We start from the raw sequence: 20,263 nt of genomic DNA on the forward strand, positions 1-20,263 counted from the left end.
ATGGGGGTTGGTTGATGAGTCATACGTGTCGTTGAGACTCCTGGGGGAGTAGGACACGTGTGTGATGGTCAGAACCTAAAGGAAGCAATTCTCACTCTCTGTATCACAGCTGAGGTAGAGTGAGCCTGCAGGAGGCATCATGTGAGGAGGCGGAGCCTGCAGACCCATTACAGAACCAGAGGAACACTGCAGCCGAACAGTTTACTGTCAATAAAGAGAAACATCTTAACATTCTATTACACTGCTGTGTGACTATCCTTATGCAATAGGTCTGGTCATGGTTTATGAGAAGTGAGTCTTTCAAAGCACATTACAACTTAAATACAGATAGAAAATGAAAATACAAGGCAATAGCTTTCAATTTGTATTTATTTTCCTTTGTCCAGTCTGAGTACTGTCTGTGCTTAACAAACCAGTCTTTTCTTTGGTGCCTAAAAAAAACCAAGGCAACTAAAGCATCTATGCAACGCTCAGTGGCATCACAGCACGCCCCCCCCCCCTTTTCTAACAGAGCCTCTAGTCAAGGTCCCCAAACCAGGTTTAGGGTAGCAACCTGCCACACTAATCTCATCAACCAGATATAAAAACATTTAGCTGAGAGGGTGTGGCAAGAGTAACTCGATGTGTATGCAAGTGTACATTCCACAGAGCATGAGTACAGGGAAGTAAAAATTCTGACGTTAAATTGCAAAACAAAGACTACAGAAGGCTTGAGCAGAACTAACACATTGCACCATCTAGTTTGATGCAATCAAGTTTAACAGGTAATATATGGTCTTTTCATTTGAGTGTTTCCCCTCACCAACATTCCACCAGCAAATTTGTTCAGGTAACCTCATGTTCAGAGGTCCGCTATCACCATGAATAATGCCAAAGCTGACTCAGAATATATACTGATGTATGGTACAAGATTGTTCAAAACAATGCCTTTAAAAACAATTGTACTTAAAATAACTAGCCATGTGAAAGTGTGACTGTTTCAGACCACAAAACATTACTTAGAAAAATGTGCCATTTTCCCAAAGAATAAATTATCATTTGTCCCACCAGCCAGTGTGGTAAGACCTAGGTGAGGTCAGGTCCCGTAACACCTGCTCTGTGCTCAAAGAGCATATGTAAGTAGGGGAACAAAGGATTCTACTCAGTCTGGTTTCATGTTGAGCACGTTTCAGTTAAATTAGGTAGTCTGACAAAGCAATCTATTGCATTAGAATAAATGCTAAGCCAATAAATAACCAAAAAAATAGAGGAAAATCTGAGGGACCATTGTAACAAGTTGAGACAATCAGCTCAGAGGGGCTTGCGCATAGTCTCTTGTACTTCTACAGGCTAGGGTTCTGTTGAATGGCTGAATGACAGTCAAACTGTTCGATCAGGAAAGGGCGAGGGGAAAACAAGCACACCTGCACATGAGGAAAACCAATTCCACACACAATTCTTAAAACTTAGTGACAAAGACACGCAAACACATTTGACATGGCATGTAAAGGTGGAGAACACCCAATAACTTCACTTTCAACCTAAAAATACTGCTTATTCTAGGTTACTTTGAGCATTTTTTAATATGTAGGTCAGGAGAAAGATCTTTCAATATTGGCAAATACTGCATTGTAATTGTGTCATACGAACTTGTAAAATAAGATTTTTTTTAAAGAACAGGAACATGGTAGTATGTACATAATTACACAATAAAACAAATGGAAGTAGTGGAGAATCAAAAAATGCTTTGATTAGTTATTTACAAGATCATGAGCATTGAAAAGCAAAAAAATACAGCGAAGTCGGAAAAATTAATGTCTCATTGGAAGTAATCTGGCGGAACCAACAACCATCACTTAAGGTTGAGAATGACGCAACCAAAAACCACAGGCCAATATCACAACATCCTTTTTTCCATTAACATTTCTTCTTTATGTATTTCTACCTTCGGGTATGTTGGTTAGGGGCATATAATTGCCTTTACAACCACTTCTCCTTTTCACTCCACCTCTCCCCTGGTGCGAGTGGGCGCTTGTTCTTTCTCCTCCCCTGTTGTGGGGTGCAGGAAGCCCTGGGCTTACAGGATAACATAGAAGAAGAGGGCCATGATGGCAGCGCTGATCAGACCAGAGATGGGCACAGTCACAAACCAGGCCATGAAGATGTTCCGGAACAGACGCCAGTCCACACCCTTCCTGGAGCGCAGCCAGCCAACCGCTACCACAGAGCCAACCTGGCAACACACACACACGATTGACGCACTGACCTTTGTTAAACACTTAGGAACCATGGCGCATTAAGACATGGACAACACTCCCCCTAACAGTAGCTGACTGGATTCTGTTTTTTATCTTGCTTTTCAGTGTTTTAAAGTGGAAATTAAAACCAGTTTGAACTGCCAAAAAAGAAGACATCCCGTTTACGGCTCCCTGCCTTCCACATTACCCAGCCCTCCTCCCCGTCAGACCACCGTGTCCAAGGCTGAACAGCTTACCTTGCAATGGGTGGTGGAGACAGGCAGGCCAATGTTGGAGGCAACCACAACGGTCAGGGCTGAGGCAAGTTCAATGCTGAAACCACTGCAAGGAAAAGAAATGCAGAATTGAGTGAACGGTTGGTTGTCTGTCCAAGTCTCAGGTCTGTGGGGAATGTTATGTTGTAAAGGTGCCATTTGACTGACTTGGATTTGTCAGTCTGGTTCATACCTGGAGGGAGTGATTGGGGTGAGGTCCTTTCCCATGGTCTGGATAACCCTGCGACCCCACACCCAGAGCCCGAGGCAGATGCCAACTCCTCCATACAACAGGAGCCAGATGGGTGTAGGGGCACTGGAGTTCACAGAACCACTATTGTACACCAGCCACAGCGCTACCAATGGACCAATGGCATTGCTGCAGGAGAAGAGACGAGGTTACGCAAATACAAACCAAGTACAAAAAGTTCCTCTACATGAACATACAAGCAGCAACCAAACTACTAGTCCAAAAACACTTAAACAGCAATAAAAATGACTATTCATCTTGACAAATCATCCAAGATGGAACATCTCCCTACCTGACATCGTTGCCCCCGTGGGCGAAGGAGCCAAAGCAGGCTGTGAGGATCTGGAGGAACCTGAAGAGCTCTGAGACCTCTGGGCGGTCATGGTCATGGCCATCCTCTTCAAGAGAGCTGCGGCTGCTGCCAGCGTCCTCCTCTCCCATCTCCAGAGTCACCTCTGCCTCCCCCAGGCCCTCAGGAGCCCCGTGCTCAGCCACAGCGTTGCAGTAGCTGGTGTAGCTGTCCATGCGTACACGCTTCTTCTCTGTACCTTTGTCCTCGCTGGCGTGGAACTCGCCCTCTTTGGGCCGAAAGTCCCCGTGCATGCCGATGATGGCCATGGTGTAGGAGGTGTAGCTGTTGTTGCGGCGAATGGGTCTGTCGCCTGCCTCGCCCATGCAGTCGCCCACCTTGGCAAGGTGGAGCTTGTGTAACAGGTCTTTGTAGAGTCCGGAGTCCTTGTGCACCGTGTGGTACTGGCTGTAACCGTTACTGGGGATGTGGGCCGGGCCGTTGCTGAACTGCACATCCTTGCTGAACTGCACTTTTGGGACTGATTAAAAACAGACTTTAAAGTAAACAATAGTGTAGTCAGTCGTGGATTACCATTAGTATTCACAGAATATTTATCCCATTTTCTAACTTTTCCCAACCGATATACCAAGGCAGCCAAAACCTCCGCCATGACTCACCATTGCTGGTCTCAGACTCCTTGCCTTCCTTGTCACAATCATCAGAATCTCCAATGCCAAAGGTGACCCTGCGCTCCTCTTGGGGAGGCTGGGAGAGAGTGTCTGGGTCAGCGTGGGAGGCAGGGGAGGGGGGTGAAGGGGGCTCCTCAGGGACAGGCTTCAGGATGGTACAGGGTACAGGCCCCTCCCTCAGTTCCCTCTTTTCCATCAGGGGGCTCTCAGAGGGGCTGGAAGACGTGATTTTTCCTGGAGGAAGAGTGGCGTTAGACTGCCTGGGCTTGAGACCAAAAACGAATACGGTACAGTGAGGAAACATGCACATTTGGTTCGTATACACCTCAACATTTAAGCTGAGAAAAAACAAAAGCATTTACTATAGGGGTAAATGCATTCAAATTTGAGAGAGACAAAATGTTCATAAGAACAGGTAAAAAGGGCCAATGACTGTACTAATTTTAGCATATTTACATTGTGCCATTGACTAAAACCTTTACATGTAGACCTATGTAGATAAGGTCTGAAAGTGGATGTATCCTGTATGACTTGTCCACCTCGTGAGTCCTAAGAACGGTTTGGTCTGCTATCTAGCCAGTTGACCTGATTGCGTCATCCAAACTAGTTAGGACAGGAGTGGAGGCGGCAGCAGTTTGTTTTCGACTTGAGCCACGTCAGTAGTCACCTGCAGTCTTAACCCTGTGACTCAGTGCCAACTTCACGTCAATACTTTAAGTCAACCCATGGCTATTCTAGTTGAGGTAAAGGCCAATGAGTGGATCACTATGAACCAATTAAGCGCCTCGATTTAGTAGAATAGGACCCTACCAGACAGATCTATCACGGATATTTCAGCTGTACATCAGCCGCAAATGTATTAACCTTTCACAAGACCCACCATTGGCCCCATAGTGAAGTTAAGATAAAAATACAGACAATATCAAATTTAACTTTTCATTTTTTGTACCCATTCAAAGGGAGGCTATATTTAAGAAAAGGGTTAACTTTTTCATCCTGGATTTCAGATCATGTGATGAGACTCCTTTTCACTATTAATAGACAGGTCTACTTTTGACCAGCACAATTATCACACTGCATTTTAAGCTCAATGCAGATTTGTTTTTAAAAGATCAGACTTGAGTACTTCCAAGACAAGCCAGAACACAGAATTAGTGTAAAACAACATATCTGCAACCCTGAATCTATTTGCTGGATTAAAACCTTAGCGTGAATGGTTGAAGCCACAGACACATGCAGTATTAATCCCTATGACACTTTCCGTGCCCAAATGTAAGGCAGCAGTTTAACAGCACCCAAGCAAACATATTTTCCAGGTAAGACTGTGAAAGGAATACTTCAAATTCTCTAATAAAATAAAACCATAAATTAGCAGCTTTGTAAGAGGTGTGCCAAACTTAAGGGGAAAGAAAATGTACTTACGTTCAATCCTCTTCTTGAGGCGTGGGCAAACTATAAACCAGACCAACAGGGCGGTCAGCACACCACAGGCCAACGAGATGAGCAGTGTGCCCCACCATGGGATCTTGTCAAATCCAAGCACTGGAGTAACCAAGCAGTGACAGACAGGAGAAAGAGGAAAGATGTTTTGAAAAACAAGGCAGCAGAAGCTACCTTTCTAAAAGGTTTACAGTAAGTCTTCAGACTAATATTTTATCTGGACCTGGCTCCTCATCTATAGTTGGTAGAATTACAGTAGCCCATTCCTATTATAAATATTCACATTAAAAAACATTTCTAAATTATACAATATCAACCGTAACAGTAAAGAATGATTCACTAGGATAACAAATTAACATTGAGTACAGAGAAAAACATTTTAAAAGTTGGTGAAATGCTAGAAAGCTTCCTTGGACATCCATGGTTATCTACTCATTGCACATGGTCATATTTCCAGGGGAAAATATCACCCAAAAACACACACCTTCACCACTAGCTACAAGAATGGGCCACAGCAAGTGGCACATGTTCCAGTTAAATATGGCATGGTAGCGTGCCAATAGATCTGAACAGTTACACAATGCTGTGGGTGAGGACCATGTGAATGATGAGGGATGTCGCATTCACATGCTCCTCTCACAGCGAGTGCCTTAAAAGTTTAGGAGAGGACTTAAACAGAAGGAAGCCTAAGTGTTCGCAAGTAGCACAACAGACATCTGTGTGCCAAGACTGCGAGCGATAGTGTTTGGGGGGGGGGGGGAGCAGCAAACGACGTGTTGGAGAGTCAGCAACATAGACAGAGTAAATAACAAAAGTGTCACTCTAAAATTAAAGCTACACGTTTGCGGTTACCTTGACCGCGCATTAATAAAAATGAACTATGCTGGGATGCGAAAAACTCAAGGAAATGGAAGGCCAGGGCCCTGAGATAACGGTGTCTCATCGTGGTGTTCATTGAAGGGCAGAGTCCATCATGCTCTTTCCTGTGTAGTCTACTGACTCATCCTCACATGCTGCAGCACTAGCCTGCAGGCTGTGCCACATGAGCAATGAGTATTTAGTTACGCAACAAACTCACCCCCTCCAGGAGGGGAGAGGCAGAGGAGAGGAAATGGGAAGGGGTGTTAGAATGTTTTTCTTCTAAGAACAGCGGAGGCTTCTTCCATTAGACTAGTCTAGAATGACTCAGTGACCGTGGGACAGCCCAAAACAGGTATGGCCAGTAGACATGTGTGTGGGGTAGGAGGGAGTGGCTGGTGCCAAATTAACAGTGGGCAAAAATATGTCCCTGAAAGAGGAGAATGGAGTATGTATTATTCAGTATGTGCTGAGGGACATTTGTTGACAGTACGTGTTGATGACCTATAGTAAATTACATTTCCAGAGATGTTTTTATAATAGGCTAAAAAAACTAGCAACAGGCCAGTCGTAATAAACACACCCACAAAAAAAGGGCAAGTCTACACCACTCCGTCCAGTGGGATGAATAATGGAGGTCTCAGGAAGTGGAATTTAACAACTGCTGCGTTCCAAACCCCTCCCTTCTAAACCTTTGTATCCTGTGGCATACATTACACAATAATATGGTTAGTCGTTTTTCCCCCAAGAGCATTTCAGCCCCAGCACTCATGACCGTTAATTGTATAGTTGGGATGGGTGGCTTTGGCCAATTATCCTCTTTATGGTCCCAGTTCGTGTCACTCCTACCATTAGTAGAATAAACAATGTTGATAAACTAAAAAGTAACCAGAATAAAAAAAGTCAAAGCACAACTTTTCCTAACTATATGAACATAAAAGTAGGCTACTCAAACTATTTCAGTTGCATTTAGCATTGCTTGCCTATCAGAATCTATCATGTTCTAAAATCAGTAATTTGAAGGGCCATATACCACAGAAAACTATAAACTAATCTCTCAATTGCCGTTTACTCAGATAATGAACTGGTGTCCGCTTATTAAGCACCACCAAAAAGTTGAATCGGTGTAAACAGGCAATATGCATTATCAAGATGTACCATTGACATTTAGAGACTGTCGTATTTCTGGCATGCAGTGTATACTGAGTTCAGTTTATTAAACCCATTCTTCTCAGCTGCTCCACTGTGATCAGTCATCTCCATTTTCCCAATTGTTTAGTGTAACCTAAGCAACCAAGCCACCCACTGTTTGTTTTCCAAAGGGTAACCGAAGCAGAAAATTAGCCTTCTAGCTAAAGCATATTGAAATGTAGGGACATGGGATGTGTCCACTGTTTGAAAGTGAATAGTTTGTAGTGAAGGCCAGGCAGGTTATCCAAGTGAGTGAAGAAATATATTTGATTCTCTAACTAGAGGGGACCAGTATTTGCTTGGTTGGTTCTACAAATCAAACGTAGGCTAAATGTTGACATGCTCATAAAATGGTGACTGCCCTTTCCTCTGTCAGCAAAGCATTCTATAGTACAGCTTCCTAATGACTAAATAGAGCTGTGCTAAAATAACTTGGGTGATTTACAAGGTGTGGAACACCAAGAACTCTTCTATAAATGATCCACTCTTGACCTCAAGTCTCAGGCCTGAGATGCAGTCATTTTTTTGACCCATTCCAACTGAGCTCTTTGGCACTAAGATTGGCTATATTGTGTATAGGAACGCGCTTGCAGGATTGCCTTCACACCACCATGTTAAACCAAAAGAAACAGAGTTCTAAAACAGGAAAAGAAATGTACAGTTCCCAGTCTTGGCCACCTTCCACTTCACCCATTGAGTTTAAATGGAGTTGTATTATAGACTAGCGGATCAGTCACCACTATACTACTGTTAAACAACTCCGGAGCCAAATACAGCCAAAAAAAGGTGACATAATCCATTACTTATCCTGTGATTTCTGTGGTTCAAAAGATTCTCACAAGAGGACAGTTGAAATGTGTTCTGAAATAGTACAACCCATTTGGATACAATGCACCTGAATGAATTGTGGAAAAAAAGGGAAGTGGGGGAACGGGCTAATCATGGACTCATCTTGTTTTGAATTCTTAATCCAGGTGCTTATAACATGAGTGAGTGACTAACCAACCAAGTGGCTAAAGATCAGGATTAGCCTCGTAATAAGCCAGCTCCAGTTACAGGCAGTGGCCAGAGTCTAAAAGTGTGCTAGTATGTGTAAAGATACATCCTCCTCAGCACGTGTGTTAATACAGTAGGCCTACATGTCATTATGTAATATCTGGTTCTCCAATTAATCACTCCCTGAGCTCTTCTCAGTTGTGTGGGAATATATTGAGCAGAATTCCTGGAATGCAATCTCTGTATGGAACTTCATGTGAGGTACCCCAGAGTAAAAGGTCCCCATGTACAGTACACTCACATGTAGGTGTGACTGACAACAGTACATTATGTGAGTGAGTGCATGTGGTCTCCTCTGAGTGGGTGTGCAGATGTGCGTATATACACATCAAGTCATACTCTGGCCTGTAGCCTTCATTTAATGGCCCAGACCAGTTGAATTCTTGAACTGTTCGGTCCTGTAGGTAGAAGAAAACAAGGAGCAAAAGTTGCTCATTTAATTAGAGTTTCAAAGCTAAAAAGTGAACAATATAACAGACCTTAATATTCACAGTGCTCTCAATTAGGGTCCTATGAAATCAATTTCTTCCAGGTTTCTGCTCCCAGAAAGCACACTTTAATAGAACAAACTAAGTCCACACCAATGCTTAAACCACATCAGTAAACTACTTTGTGTCTGAGAAAGGAAAGAAATAGCTAAGAAATGTGGGTGTAATTACCCTTTAATGCAAATGTGTACCAGCTAGAGACCGTTGTTTGGTTAGCAGTGTTTCTATAGCACTCGTGATTGCAGAGTTTACAAAACAAATAGCCAAAGGATTGATGCAAGTAATCATGATTTCATTCTGCTATGTAGGCATATGCTACATTGTAGCTAACATTTAATTGTGAGTTTTGGGGAATGTCTTTCCATCTACCAACAGACAGATATCATTAGCATTGTCACTAACCGCTACACAAAGTATAGACCAGACATACAACACGACGACAGGGGCATTTTTGCGGTTTCAGAAAGTTACAGGAAAATACAAATCACTGTTGCCTTTTGTTTCTCTTGATTAATACACACATACTTTATATATTTTTAAGGTCTGGAGTCTGTCCGAAACGCAGATTTTATATGGCCCTACTCAACGAGACTACTGACAGAGGCAAAGGACACACAGTTGCAGAGTTAACCTCTTTACTTCCACTTTTCTTCCTCTGTGTGGGAAAGGGACATACACTGTCGTCAAGAATAAAGAGAAATCCTATTTCCAGCTCCCTGTTGTGAAGTGCTCTTCTCTGTAATTTAATTATGTCATGATGACATATACATTCAAGAAAAGACCCAAAACACAAAAGGTTAAAATAACAGGCCTTCTCCGAGAACAGTAAGCAGTCCGTTTCAGTCTTGAAAAAAGTGTAGGTATCCGACTGGCTAAGGGAGCAGATTATTTTAGGCTGTAGGCAGGCATGCATGGTGAAGGTAGACTGGGACAACGATACTCACTTGGAGCTCCAGTGAAGATGATTGAGAATAGGTTGATCATCATTGTGACAGCATAGAAGACAGGCAGGGCCTTCAGACCATTGGGCACCGGGTCTTTCTACATAGGGACAAACAGAAATCAAAAACACCATGCTCCCCATTGTACTGTCAGCTTAAATTTGATGGCAGAATAGAAGGTGTGTCAGTACATTTTATCTAACATAATGGCCTGTGAGATTACACTGCGAATATTACCCCTGTCCAAAGAACAAGGAGTGTCTTTATTTGTTTAATATAATGACCTTGTTATGATGTCTGGGACATCTATGGTCTGGCACAGACTACAACCATTTTCAACTAGAAGCTTCCTACAATTTAAGAACATCTAGATTTAGATAGAAGCAGATTTGTCAGCTTACCTTGTGCAAGATGAACATACGAACAAAGTAGAAAAGGACACCTGACATGATGCCAGACAGAAGGGGGGAGAGAAACCAGGAGGCAACTGTGGAGATTACAAAAATTAGCATTGCATAGTGCTCTCAGGAACACCACACATTTGCATTACTCGTACAAAGTTGTCTGAATAAAAACATTGCACATAATAGAAGCTGTTAATTTTCCTACGGGGATCACAAAGTAAGCCGTGGTCAACGGAAGCTGCTGACTCACCAATCCGAAGGAGTTCCAGCCACCTGACCCCCTGTTGACCTTTGGCCACCAGAGAGAAGCCAATGGTAGCACCAACAATGCAGTGGGTCCCTGAGATGGGCAGCTTGAGAAAAGAGGCCACCAATTGCCATACAGCAGAACCTAAGAAGCAGCATAAAAGCCAACTTGACCATTTAAACAGTTCCAGCTCCATTTCAGTTACATCATAGTACAACCATACACAAGATGTCCAAATTGAAATAAATAATTTTCTTACCTACAAAATGGTATTATAATAATTTGTTTCACTCACCAAACATGGCACTGACAGAGCCAGCCATAAGCATGTGTTCGGAGCCATTGTACATGTCCACGTCAATGATGCCCTTGCGGATGGTCTCGCTGACCTTGGCTCCCAGAAGCACAGATCCAACGGTCTCAAAGATAGTGGCCAGGATGCATGCCTGCCGCAAGGTGACCACTCCAGAGCCCACTGCCGTGCCAAACGAGTTGGCCACGTCATTGGCCCCCACAGAGAAGGCTAGGATGAAGGCGATGATAAAGCCAACTATGAGAAGCCACATGTAGTCTGTCAGCGGTTCACCAGTGACCTGGGCCGTGATCCCTAGTGTGGTGCCCACCAGGGTAAGGGTGGCAAGAGTTGTCGAAACCATTGTGCGTGATTGATTACTCTAAAGATTGATGTCACGATAAGGGAATGTATATCAAGTGTGATATTTGCTAACAGAAAAATTAAATGAGGTATTAATGTGTGTATACCCTAACCCTCAAGGTTGAGGGTTAACCGAACCTACTGAGAGTAGCCTATGTGCTGTCCCTGACTGAACAACAATAAATTAATGTTGAGGTAAAGTGTGAAGTATTGCTATACTGTAATTTTACTAGCTTTGTTAGGGTTTATTTGGCTTTGGGCAATCATACAGACTGAACAGACACATTGTTCAGTCACTGTAGGTGAATGACAGAACATCCTGAAAGATAAGAGGGAGAAATGTCTAACTTAAGTAAACATCCCTTCTTCCAACTTCACAAAGCAAGAACAGTGTACCTCAGATCTTTAATTGATATACAATCTTAAAATCAGAGACCAGCTGCAGGTAAATATATGATGGTCAAATCCTACCACAGCAACTAGGGTTCCACTAACCAGAAAGAAACACACATGGTTAACCATTTTGCAACACTACTCAAAACAGCAGTAGAAGCAATAGCAAACCTGGAGCCTGACCATATCCACTTCTATTGAAATTAAAGTGTGGCCAGGTCATTCAATAAGAATTTCAGTGAACAAAAAAGAAAAACACCCTTTAACGCCAAAACATTGCTCGCTACTTAGCTAAATGAGCTGGTGAGCTACCATGTGTGCAATTGAGGCAACGTCGTTCCCAGGATGTTTCATGCAATGACTGAATGGGTACCGCTCTAGATACAGTCTGTCTTGCCTGAAGACAATGCAATAAGGAAGCCATTTTGGGGGTGAATGTCGCAGGATGAGACTAACCAAAGGCAGCTAGACAACATAACAGAAATTGACAATGTACTCTTTGTAACGTAGCAGAAAAATGTATACATGACAATGCAACATAACACTAGCCATCTAACGTTAGATAGCCAAGAATTCGCAACTCCACAATGGGACCGCAACTCCGATGGAGTTGACTTCGGAGGCGGTGAGTTTTGGCGGAGTGTAGGCTACCTCCGACTACATCCGAGTCGGTATCAGTCGATACTTGCAGTAAAACATATCCATTATTTAATACGTAACGTTAACTTGTACCCCTGTTGGTCCTGTGTCTAGTGGAGTTATTTTCTTTGGGTTCTGCAATCCGTAGTTTGATAACTTTGTGACCTTATAAATTGCGCCGTGCGATGACTGGGCTGTCCATTCTGCGTTAAATAATGCCGGCTCCTTTAGCCGAGGTCGTGTAAAATTGTAGATTTGAAAAAAAACACAAATATATATATATACGGATTGCAGCACCCAACGAATAATATTGCAACTACACAGGACAAACATAGGTAGTGAGCTACACGTTAGTAATGCAATAATTTACATACAGGCCGGCCTGCCTGCCTAAAGTATCGACTGATACCGACTCAATTATAGTCAGAGGTAGGCTAAAGTTACACTCCGTCAAAAAACGAATCGCCTCCGCACTCAACATCGGGTATCGTGAAGTTCATAACTATTGCCTAGACATTTAACATGGGTAACAACGTTAGTTATCTAAAGTTGGTAAAATGTTAAAACTGCAGAGACATCTAATTCTAACTACGACGCACAGAGCACGTGTCAGAATTCATTCAATCGTGACTCGCATCGCAACATGACCGGCGATGTCGAATGTTCGTAGCCACCTCACCTTAGCGATTGCCAGTCGTCTACCTAACTAGGTTTACCAATGTAATAGTCAATACCCGCCATATAAGCTATACTAGAAAGCTAAGTTTAGCTATCTATTGTTAGCGACGCTTCGTTATTATAAATGAATGACAATTAACCTAAGTATAGTTCGGTAGCTGACTTTATAATCCTTACGATGTAACGTTACGGTCAATGTGAAGGAACACTTTTTTTGTTAATATTAGTTAGTATCGTCATGATTGAACAAACGTTTGCTAGCGTTAGCCGGCAAGCTATTTACAAAAATATCAGTCACAGTAACGTAACCAACGTTACGAAAACGTTAGTTACCAATTAAAACCGCACTATTAAAAAAAATAATGACAAGTTTAACTTACCACATGTTAGTTGTCAATGTTGAAGAAGACTAGGACATGTTCAGCCCGCGCATAACTTGCTCAGTAGCGCGCGCGGGATCAGGAAACGAACAATCACGGAAAACGAGTGGTTTGAATTTTAAAATATTTATATAACTAAATTAAAAAATTTATATTAACGTACGCTTGCCGTTTAGTCTGTTATATTCCTGTAAAATCAGAGTTTGACTGCGTCAAGAGCCGTTATATACGCATTTATACATTTCGGATGCTAGTCTTTATGGAGCATCAGAGGGTGGCGCTTTGGTAACACCCATCGTCATGCCCAGCCCCATCCTGAAAACCTGTCAATCATCGACCTACACTGTAACCTCATGATTCATTGATGAAAAGTGTTCTGTTGTGTGGCTCTTAATAAAAAAAATGTAAACTAGGCAAGTCAGTTAAGAACAAATTCTTATTTACAATGACGGCCTTCATGGCAGCATCCCACGCAATAAAGTGCAATGTTATAGATTGTACAAACTCAAAATGGGCAAGACCCACATTTTCCAATAGCATGTGGGAGGCCTAATTGAACTCATTCTAAAATCACTGTTATGACCGCAGTGGAGTAGGCCTATCTTTTTCAAAATCACATTTTCATTAAGATTATTTTTTCTTCATAAAAAATGCGTTACTTCCCGTGACTGCAACTTCTTTTTTTTTATACAGTACCAGTCAAAAGTTTGGACACACCTATTCACTCAAGGGTTTTTCTTAACTTTTAACAAGGCACACCTGTTAATTGAAATGCACACCAGGTGACTACCTCATGAAGCTGGTTAGGAGAATGCCAAGAGCTGTCATCAAGGCAAAGTGTGGCTGGCTACTTTGAAGAATCTCAAATATAAATTATATTTAGATTTGTTTAACACTTATTTGGTTACTACATGATTCCATATGTGTTATTTAATAGTTTTGGTGTCTTCACTATTATTCTACAATGTAGAAAATAGAAAAAATAAAGAAAAACCCTTGAATGAGTAGGTGTGTCCAAACTTTTGACTGGTACTGTATATATAAATTTTAGGGCGTAGATAGATTGTAGCTTCCATCAATGAAATTGCATTATATATATTTTGTCAAATACATTTTCCTTTCTTATTTTCCCTAACCCTATCACCCCTGTTTGTTTTTAATCCCATCCTTTAGATACCCTCAACCCCTCTCATCTATCTCTGAAGACCATCCAGTTTGATTTCTATTTGCCATATAATTTTAACTATGCTGTTTCACTAAAGTTCTGAACCTATACACATTTTACGGACACAGTATATTTTACATAAGTTATCTTGTTTTTAGTCCCACCCTTCAGCTCCACTCAACCCCTCCCATTTACCTCTTAACACCATCCATTTTTTATTTATATTTGCCATATATTTTTCAACTGTGCTGTGCTGTTTCACAAAAGTTCTGAACCTTTCTATTCTCATTGTTTCTACAGATTGTAAATTGAAGATACATTGTTTTGCTAAAAGTATTATTAAATTATTGATCAATTGAATATGACTTTTCAAATCACCCAGCAGTGCTTTTTGCAGAGTTAGCTCCAGGTAAATGTTGCAATTCTTCAACCATTCCTGGAACTGCAACCAAAAACAAGCTACATATGGGCAGTACCAAAACAAATGGTCTAATGATTCTGTCTCTTCGCAGCAAAATCTGCATAGCTGGGACGGTTGTATCCATATATGGGGATACATATATATAAAAAGTTATATTGGTTGCAAGAATTGTGTATAATAATTATAATTGAACAAATTAAAGTTTTGAATCCGGTGTTTTTTTGCGTGTCGGTTTATAACCATGTGCCTCGGAATCGGTACATTGAAAATCTCTTCCCAACTTTTTTGCAATCTATATTGCATAGCTGTCATTTTTTGGGTCCTTAAATGACTGGTATACTTTTTTATTTATCTCAATTTTATTTATCACAATTTATCACTGCAACTTGATAGGCAGAGATTATGATTTCTCAAGCAATTGTGATATGCATTTTATGAAAATAGACAATTCTCCTTCTGGTTGATCTGCATTGGAGTCACATCCCTTCTTTGTCAGCTTACATTTCAGCTCAGACTAATATTTATTCAAATCTTACAGTATTTGTTGTTAAGTGTAGTGGGGGGAGGCTAAACTCAAATATCCACACTGATCGTTCATTTGATGATAAAAGCACCAAATTTGACAGAGAGGTAGATGTACAAGATTCAGATTTTGGGCCATCACAGATTTTCCCCCTGGGGACCCAGGAGTCATTCCTATCAGCCGTGTGCTGTTTACTCCTGCATCAAAGTTAATATGGTAAGCTACTCCTTCCAGGATATGTTTATTTATTTATTTTATCCAGCCTTTAGCATGTGGCCCCAAACAAGGGAGGGAATGTTCTGATTAGTGGTGTAGTAGAGGGGAAACGCACGAAAACCCTGTTTATATACCTTTTATTTTATTTTTTGCAAGCATTTACCCACCTATAGTGGAAAAATGCATAAAAAATATAGGGAGCATTACCTGCAGGGGTACAAACTTGCCCCTTTTTGAGGATATTCAAGATTTTAATTTCAAAATAGGCAATCCGTGTGATTCTCCCACTGTGTGCTCACTAATATTACTTTCTCTGGTGCCTGTGCCATCATGCACTCCATTCAACAAACTTTGTTTCTGACTGGGAAATTTGGAATGCAACTCGAGGTAAGCAACCTGAGTTATATAAATAATGCTGCAATTATAGTTGATGAGAAGAAAATTATAGTTGCAGGTATGTTTAAATAGCAAAAATTATTACACAAAAAGGTTATTAACATTAGTTATCTAACATTACCACCCTTCAATGAATAATGGTATATGTTTCTCATATCAAAATTATTTTTTAAAATTGTATTTCACCTTTATTTAACCAGGTAGGCTAGTTGAGAACAAGTTCTCATTTGCAACTGAGACCTGGCCAAGATAAAGCAAAGCAGTTCGACACATACAACAACACAGAGTTACACATGGAATGAACAAACATACAATCAATAATACAGTAGAAAAATCTATATACAGCATGTGCAAATGAGGTAGGATAAGAGAGGTAAAGCAATAATTTGGCCATGGTGGCAAAGTAATTACAATATAGCAATTAAACACTGGAATGGTAGGATGTGCAGAAGATTAATGTGCAAGTTGAGATACTGGGGTGCAAAGGAGAAAGATAAATAAATCAATAAATACAGTATGGGGATGAGGTAGATTGGATGGGCTATTTACAGATGAGCTATGTACAGGTGCAGTATCTGTGAGCTGCTCTGACAGCTGGTGCTTAAAGCTAGTGAGGGAGGTAAGAGTCTCCAGCTTCAGAGATTTTTGCAGTTCGTTCCAGTCATTGGCAGCAGAGAACAGAAGGAGAGGCATCCAAAGGAAGAATTGGCTTTGGGGGTGACCAGTGAGATATACCTGCTGGAGCCATTGCTACTTGTGGGTGCTGCTATGGTGACCAGTGAGCTGAGATAAGGCGGGGCTTTACCTAGCAGAGACTTGTAGATGACCTGGAGCCAGTGGGTTTGGCGACGAGTATGAAGCGAGGGCCAGCCAACAAGATCATACTGGTCGCAGTGGTGGGTAGTATATGGGGCTTTGGTGACAAAACGGATGGCACTGTGATAGACTGCATCCAATTTGTTGAAGTGTTGGAGGCTATTTTGTAAATGACATCGCCGAAGTTGAGGATCGGTAGGATGGTCAGTTTTACGAGGGTATGTTTGGCAGCATGAGTGAAGGATGCTTTGTTGCGAAATAGGAAGCCGATTCTAGATTTAATTTTGGATTGGAGATGCTTAATATGAGTCTAGAAGGAGAGTTTACAGTCTAACCAGACACCTAGGTATTTGTAGGTGTCCACATATTCAAAGTCAGAACCGTCCAGAGTAGTGATGCTGGACAGGCGGCTAGGTGTGGGCAGGTGCGGGCAGCGATCGGTTGAAGAGCATGCATTTAGTTTTACTTGCATTTAAGAGCAGTTGGAGGCCACGGAAGGAGAGTTGTATGGCATCGAAGCTCATCTGGAGGTTAGTTAACACAGTGTCCAACAAAGGGCCAGAGGTTTACAGAATGGTATTGTCTGCGTAGAGGTGGATCAAAGATGACTTAATGACTTAAATCTGTAGCCTATCTTCACTGCACTGTATCAGACGAATGGACAGCGCCCTACACACTAAAGCTAGGCCATTTTGGTAATGAATATAGGCTACAAGATAGATAGGCTGTTTGTAATAGGTGAATTACCCTAAGTGAATGCAACCGTACACACAGCTGTCTTACTAAAATAATGCAAACTAAATGCTGAAAGTAGTAGCTTAGTTATTCATTGATGCAAACAAAAATAATAAATAGCAGTTTGGTTTAGAATTTTGGCAACATCGAATGCAAACAAATGAACGCAAACAGAACAAAATAGTGGAACCAAGTAGGCCAAGTAAACAAAATATCAGATAGATACATTCATGACACAATCTATATGTAGGGTAGTTACATTAACAGTAAACAAACGCAGTAAACAAAAGGTGAATGGAGAATGAAATAACCAAAATATAGCCGACATCCTATTACAGTGAGATGCAGCCATGTACAGCTGTCTTGCCAAACAATTAGGCCTATAGGCCCGCTTCAGAAATTGAAAATCCAGCCGCACATGAGTAGAGTAACACTTTGTGATATGGCACAATACACTTCTGTGGATTAAATTCGACCCACGTAATCCATGAAGCAATGCCAGCCTACCATAAACATGTTTCCAGAGTATTAAGATAGTTCAAATATGTTTTATGTAATTGTTATTCGCTGAAAATTTTCTAATTTAATGCACATTTTTGTCACCTTTTTGGACCCTCACCAGTTTACATCCCTGTACCTTATTCACATTGAACGACAACCAGCGTTTACCGAGCTACTTTTAACCACTACATTACTGATTCTGATGCTATTTGATGAAGACATTGGCACTGCACTAGCTTAAGCATGTGAGCATAGCACATGCTGCAAACATTTTGCATCGTCAAATGTTCCCCTCTGCTTTCCCAGAGAGGGAAGTCAATAAAAATCTGTGCTACCCCTACTGCTTTCCATTGTAAAAATGGTTCTCCACCCTTTCAAGTCTGATCTTATCATAACAGTCTGACCAATATGTAATTTGCGTGAACAACTGAACTATTAACATGTAAATATTTTAATTATACACAAATCTATCTGTGCCAAGGGTGGTGCTTTTATCACAAAATGAACAATTATTATGCTTAACCAATAGCCACCTCACTTGTTTCAAAGTAGTCAGCTACTTTCCTTTGTAGTGTAGTTTAGCTACTCTCATATCAAGGATAACTGTTCACCCTAGTTCACAAAAAAAGCATGATATTATAAGAACCTAGACGTATTCTCTTTTGTATAGCCAAAGTCCTATAGCTTGTGTACATAATTGCATAAGAGCAGTAGAGTGAAATCGACAATATTTGTTTAGTGATTAAACTGTACTGTGTTTTTTAGTTTAGCATTACTTCCTAGCTATTGCAACTGTGCATTAGCATGGTATCCTTGGGACATCTCAACTCTGACGTTATCCCATTGAAGTTTAAAATGGTTAAGGCAAGGATTATGGTTAACAAGGTTAGGGTAAAGTTCAGTGTTGGGGAAGCTACTATGAAAATATAGTTTACCAAGCTACCAATTACTTCACACTGGAAGAAGTTAACATTAACAGTGTTGGGGAGTACGAGTAGTGAACTATGTAGTTCAACTTGTAATTAAACACAAATTTGCCGTAGCTTGGTGATAATTGAACTAAATTCGATTCTTGGTTGAGTTAATTACTTTTTTGCTCTAGTTAACTACTGGAACTACATACTACTTTTTTGCAAAAAGAAAATATGGGTGATGTAGGCAATAATTTCCTTTCTTTTTCAGCATCAGACTTGCCTCGTTCTCACATGAAACATTAGCTGTGTTCGAATACTCATACTAACCACACTATTTGTGACGTGAATTGAGTATATAGTATGCTTATTGGTCATAGTATGGATATAGTTAGTATGCCAAAAGTTCTCATATGTCGTACTAAATTCCCCAAAATACGAAGTACACACGCAGAGGACACTATTTCCGTAATTTTAGGGCCCATAATGCAATTCTTCCGATAATGGGCGTGGCTTCACAATGTTTTCAGATTTGAAGAAAATGGCAGAAAATATGCAACCGAAGTCTGATGAGAGCGAATACAAATTCATTGAACTAACTATTGACAAATGTTAAGAAAATGTTGAGCAATGTTATAAAGTAATGACTTTTCAAATAAGTTACACGTTATGTTGTCTGACAATTTGTTAGCTACGCTAACCTTACGAACTGAATAGCATTACAGCAATATGTGCCGGTATGTTAGCTAACCTAACGTTAGTTAGATACTAATGCATCGAACTTGTCAGGCAGTATATTAACTATCTGGTAACTAACTAACCAACATTTATTGACTTGATTATTCACATCATTCATAGCTAAGTGGTATAGTCGTTGTGCGTTTCAATGGACATTGTTAATTCTGGTTATCTACTCCGATTTCAGAGCACTCTCACGTACGGTTGAATATGGCCGGTGTCAGTAAACCTCTGGGGGAAAAAAAAACAAATTGTTGCCAGCAGCACAGTTAGTCGCCACAGCTCTGCTATGGTGAGAAATGGTCAGAGTGAGGTGTTCTTTCATTTGTGTCTGGAATTAATTAGCCAACGTTAGCCAGTTAGCTTGGGTTCTTAACTGCCGTTGAAAGCTCGGATCAACATTACTCCTCGGCCAGCACGTTCAGTGTGCTCTTAACGCTCAGACAGCAAAACGCTCTGAATTTGCAAGCTGACAACGTTCTGGATTTACCAATGCCCAGTGTAGTATTATCTAAAATAAGGACGCACGACAACGAGGTTCTGGCTCCAGCATGTTTACTAACGGATACCCACAAGGGACATCCTACTACATCTTCCCCTCTCCCATGAACAAGAACTCAATATGCATAACCACTGAAGCATAACTGAAATGTAATTTGGAAACCAGTATTATTCTCTTACATGCTACTTCACATCCTGAAACAGTATGAACATTAACGTAGGTACAGTCTCTTTTTGCTGGGTATGGT

General features: G+C 41.0%; 1 protein-coding gene across 1 annotated transcript; it reads right to left on the reverse strand.

Annotated features, from left to right (window-relative positions):
• Positions 1–351: 351 nt before the first annotated feature.
• LOC124048855 (sodium-dependent phosphate transporter 1-B-like) lies at positions 352–13,491 on the reverse strand. The gene is made up of 11 exons (XM_046369977.1): positions 13,093–13,491; positions 10,643–11,321; positions 10,351–10,491; positions 10,098–10,183; positions 9,700–9,796; positions 5,145–5,264; positions 3,711–3,956; positions 3,034–3,571; positions 2,685–2,870; positions 2,474–2,558; positions 352–2,212 (listed from the first exon to the last, which is right to left on the reverse strand). Exons 2-11 carry the CDS (start codon positions 11,001–11,003, stop codon positions 2,057–2,059), a joined length of 2,016 nt encoding a protein of 671 aa, XP_046225933.1. The 5' UTR covers positions 11,004–11,321; positions 13,093–13,491; the 3' UTR covers positions 352–2,056.
• Between the last annotated feature and the right edge of the window lie 6,772 nt (positions 13,492–20,263).

The sequence above is a fragment of the Oncorhynchus gorbuscha genome, linkage group LG11 (genome assembly GCF_021184085.1).
Source record: "Oncorhynchus gorbuscha isolate QuinsamMale2020 ecotype Even-year linkage group LG11, OgorEven_v1.0, whole genome shotgun sequence".
Taxonomy (NCBI): Eukaryota; Metazoa; Chordata; class Actinopteri; order Salmoniformes; family Salmonidae; genus Oncorhynchus; species Oncorhynchus gorbuscha.

Bases quoted from the DNA above. Each gene is read 5' to 3' on its own strand.
- LOC124048855 (XM_046369977.1), bottom strand. From the start codon at position 11,003: ATGGTTTCGACAACTCTTGCCACCCTTACCCTGGTGGGCACCACACTA. The intron at 3,957-5,144 runs GTAAGTACATTT...CTCTTCCTCCAG, and splicing joins CCTCAAGAAGAGGATTGAAC to GAAAAATCACGTCTTCCAGC. The intron at 3,572-3,710 runs GTGAGTCATGGC...GTTTTTAATCAG, and splicing joins GGAGTCTGAGACCAGCAATG to TCCCAAAAGTGCAGTTCAGC.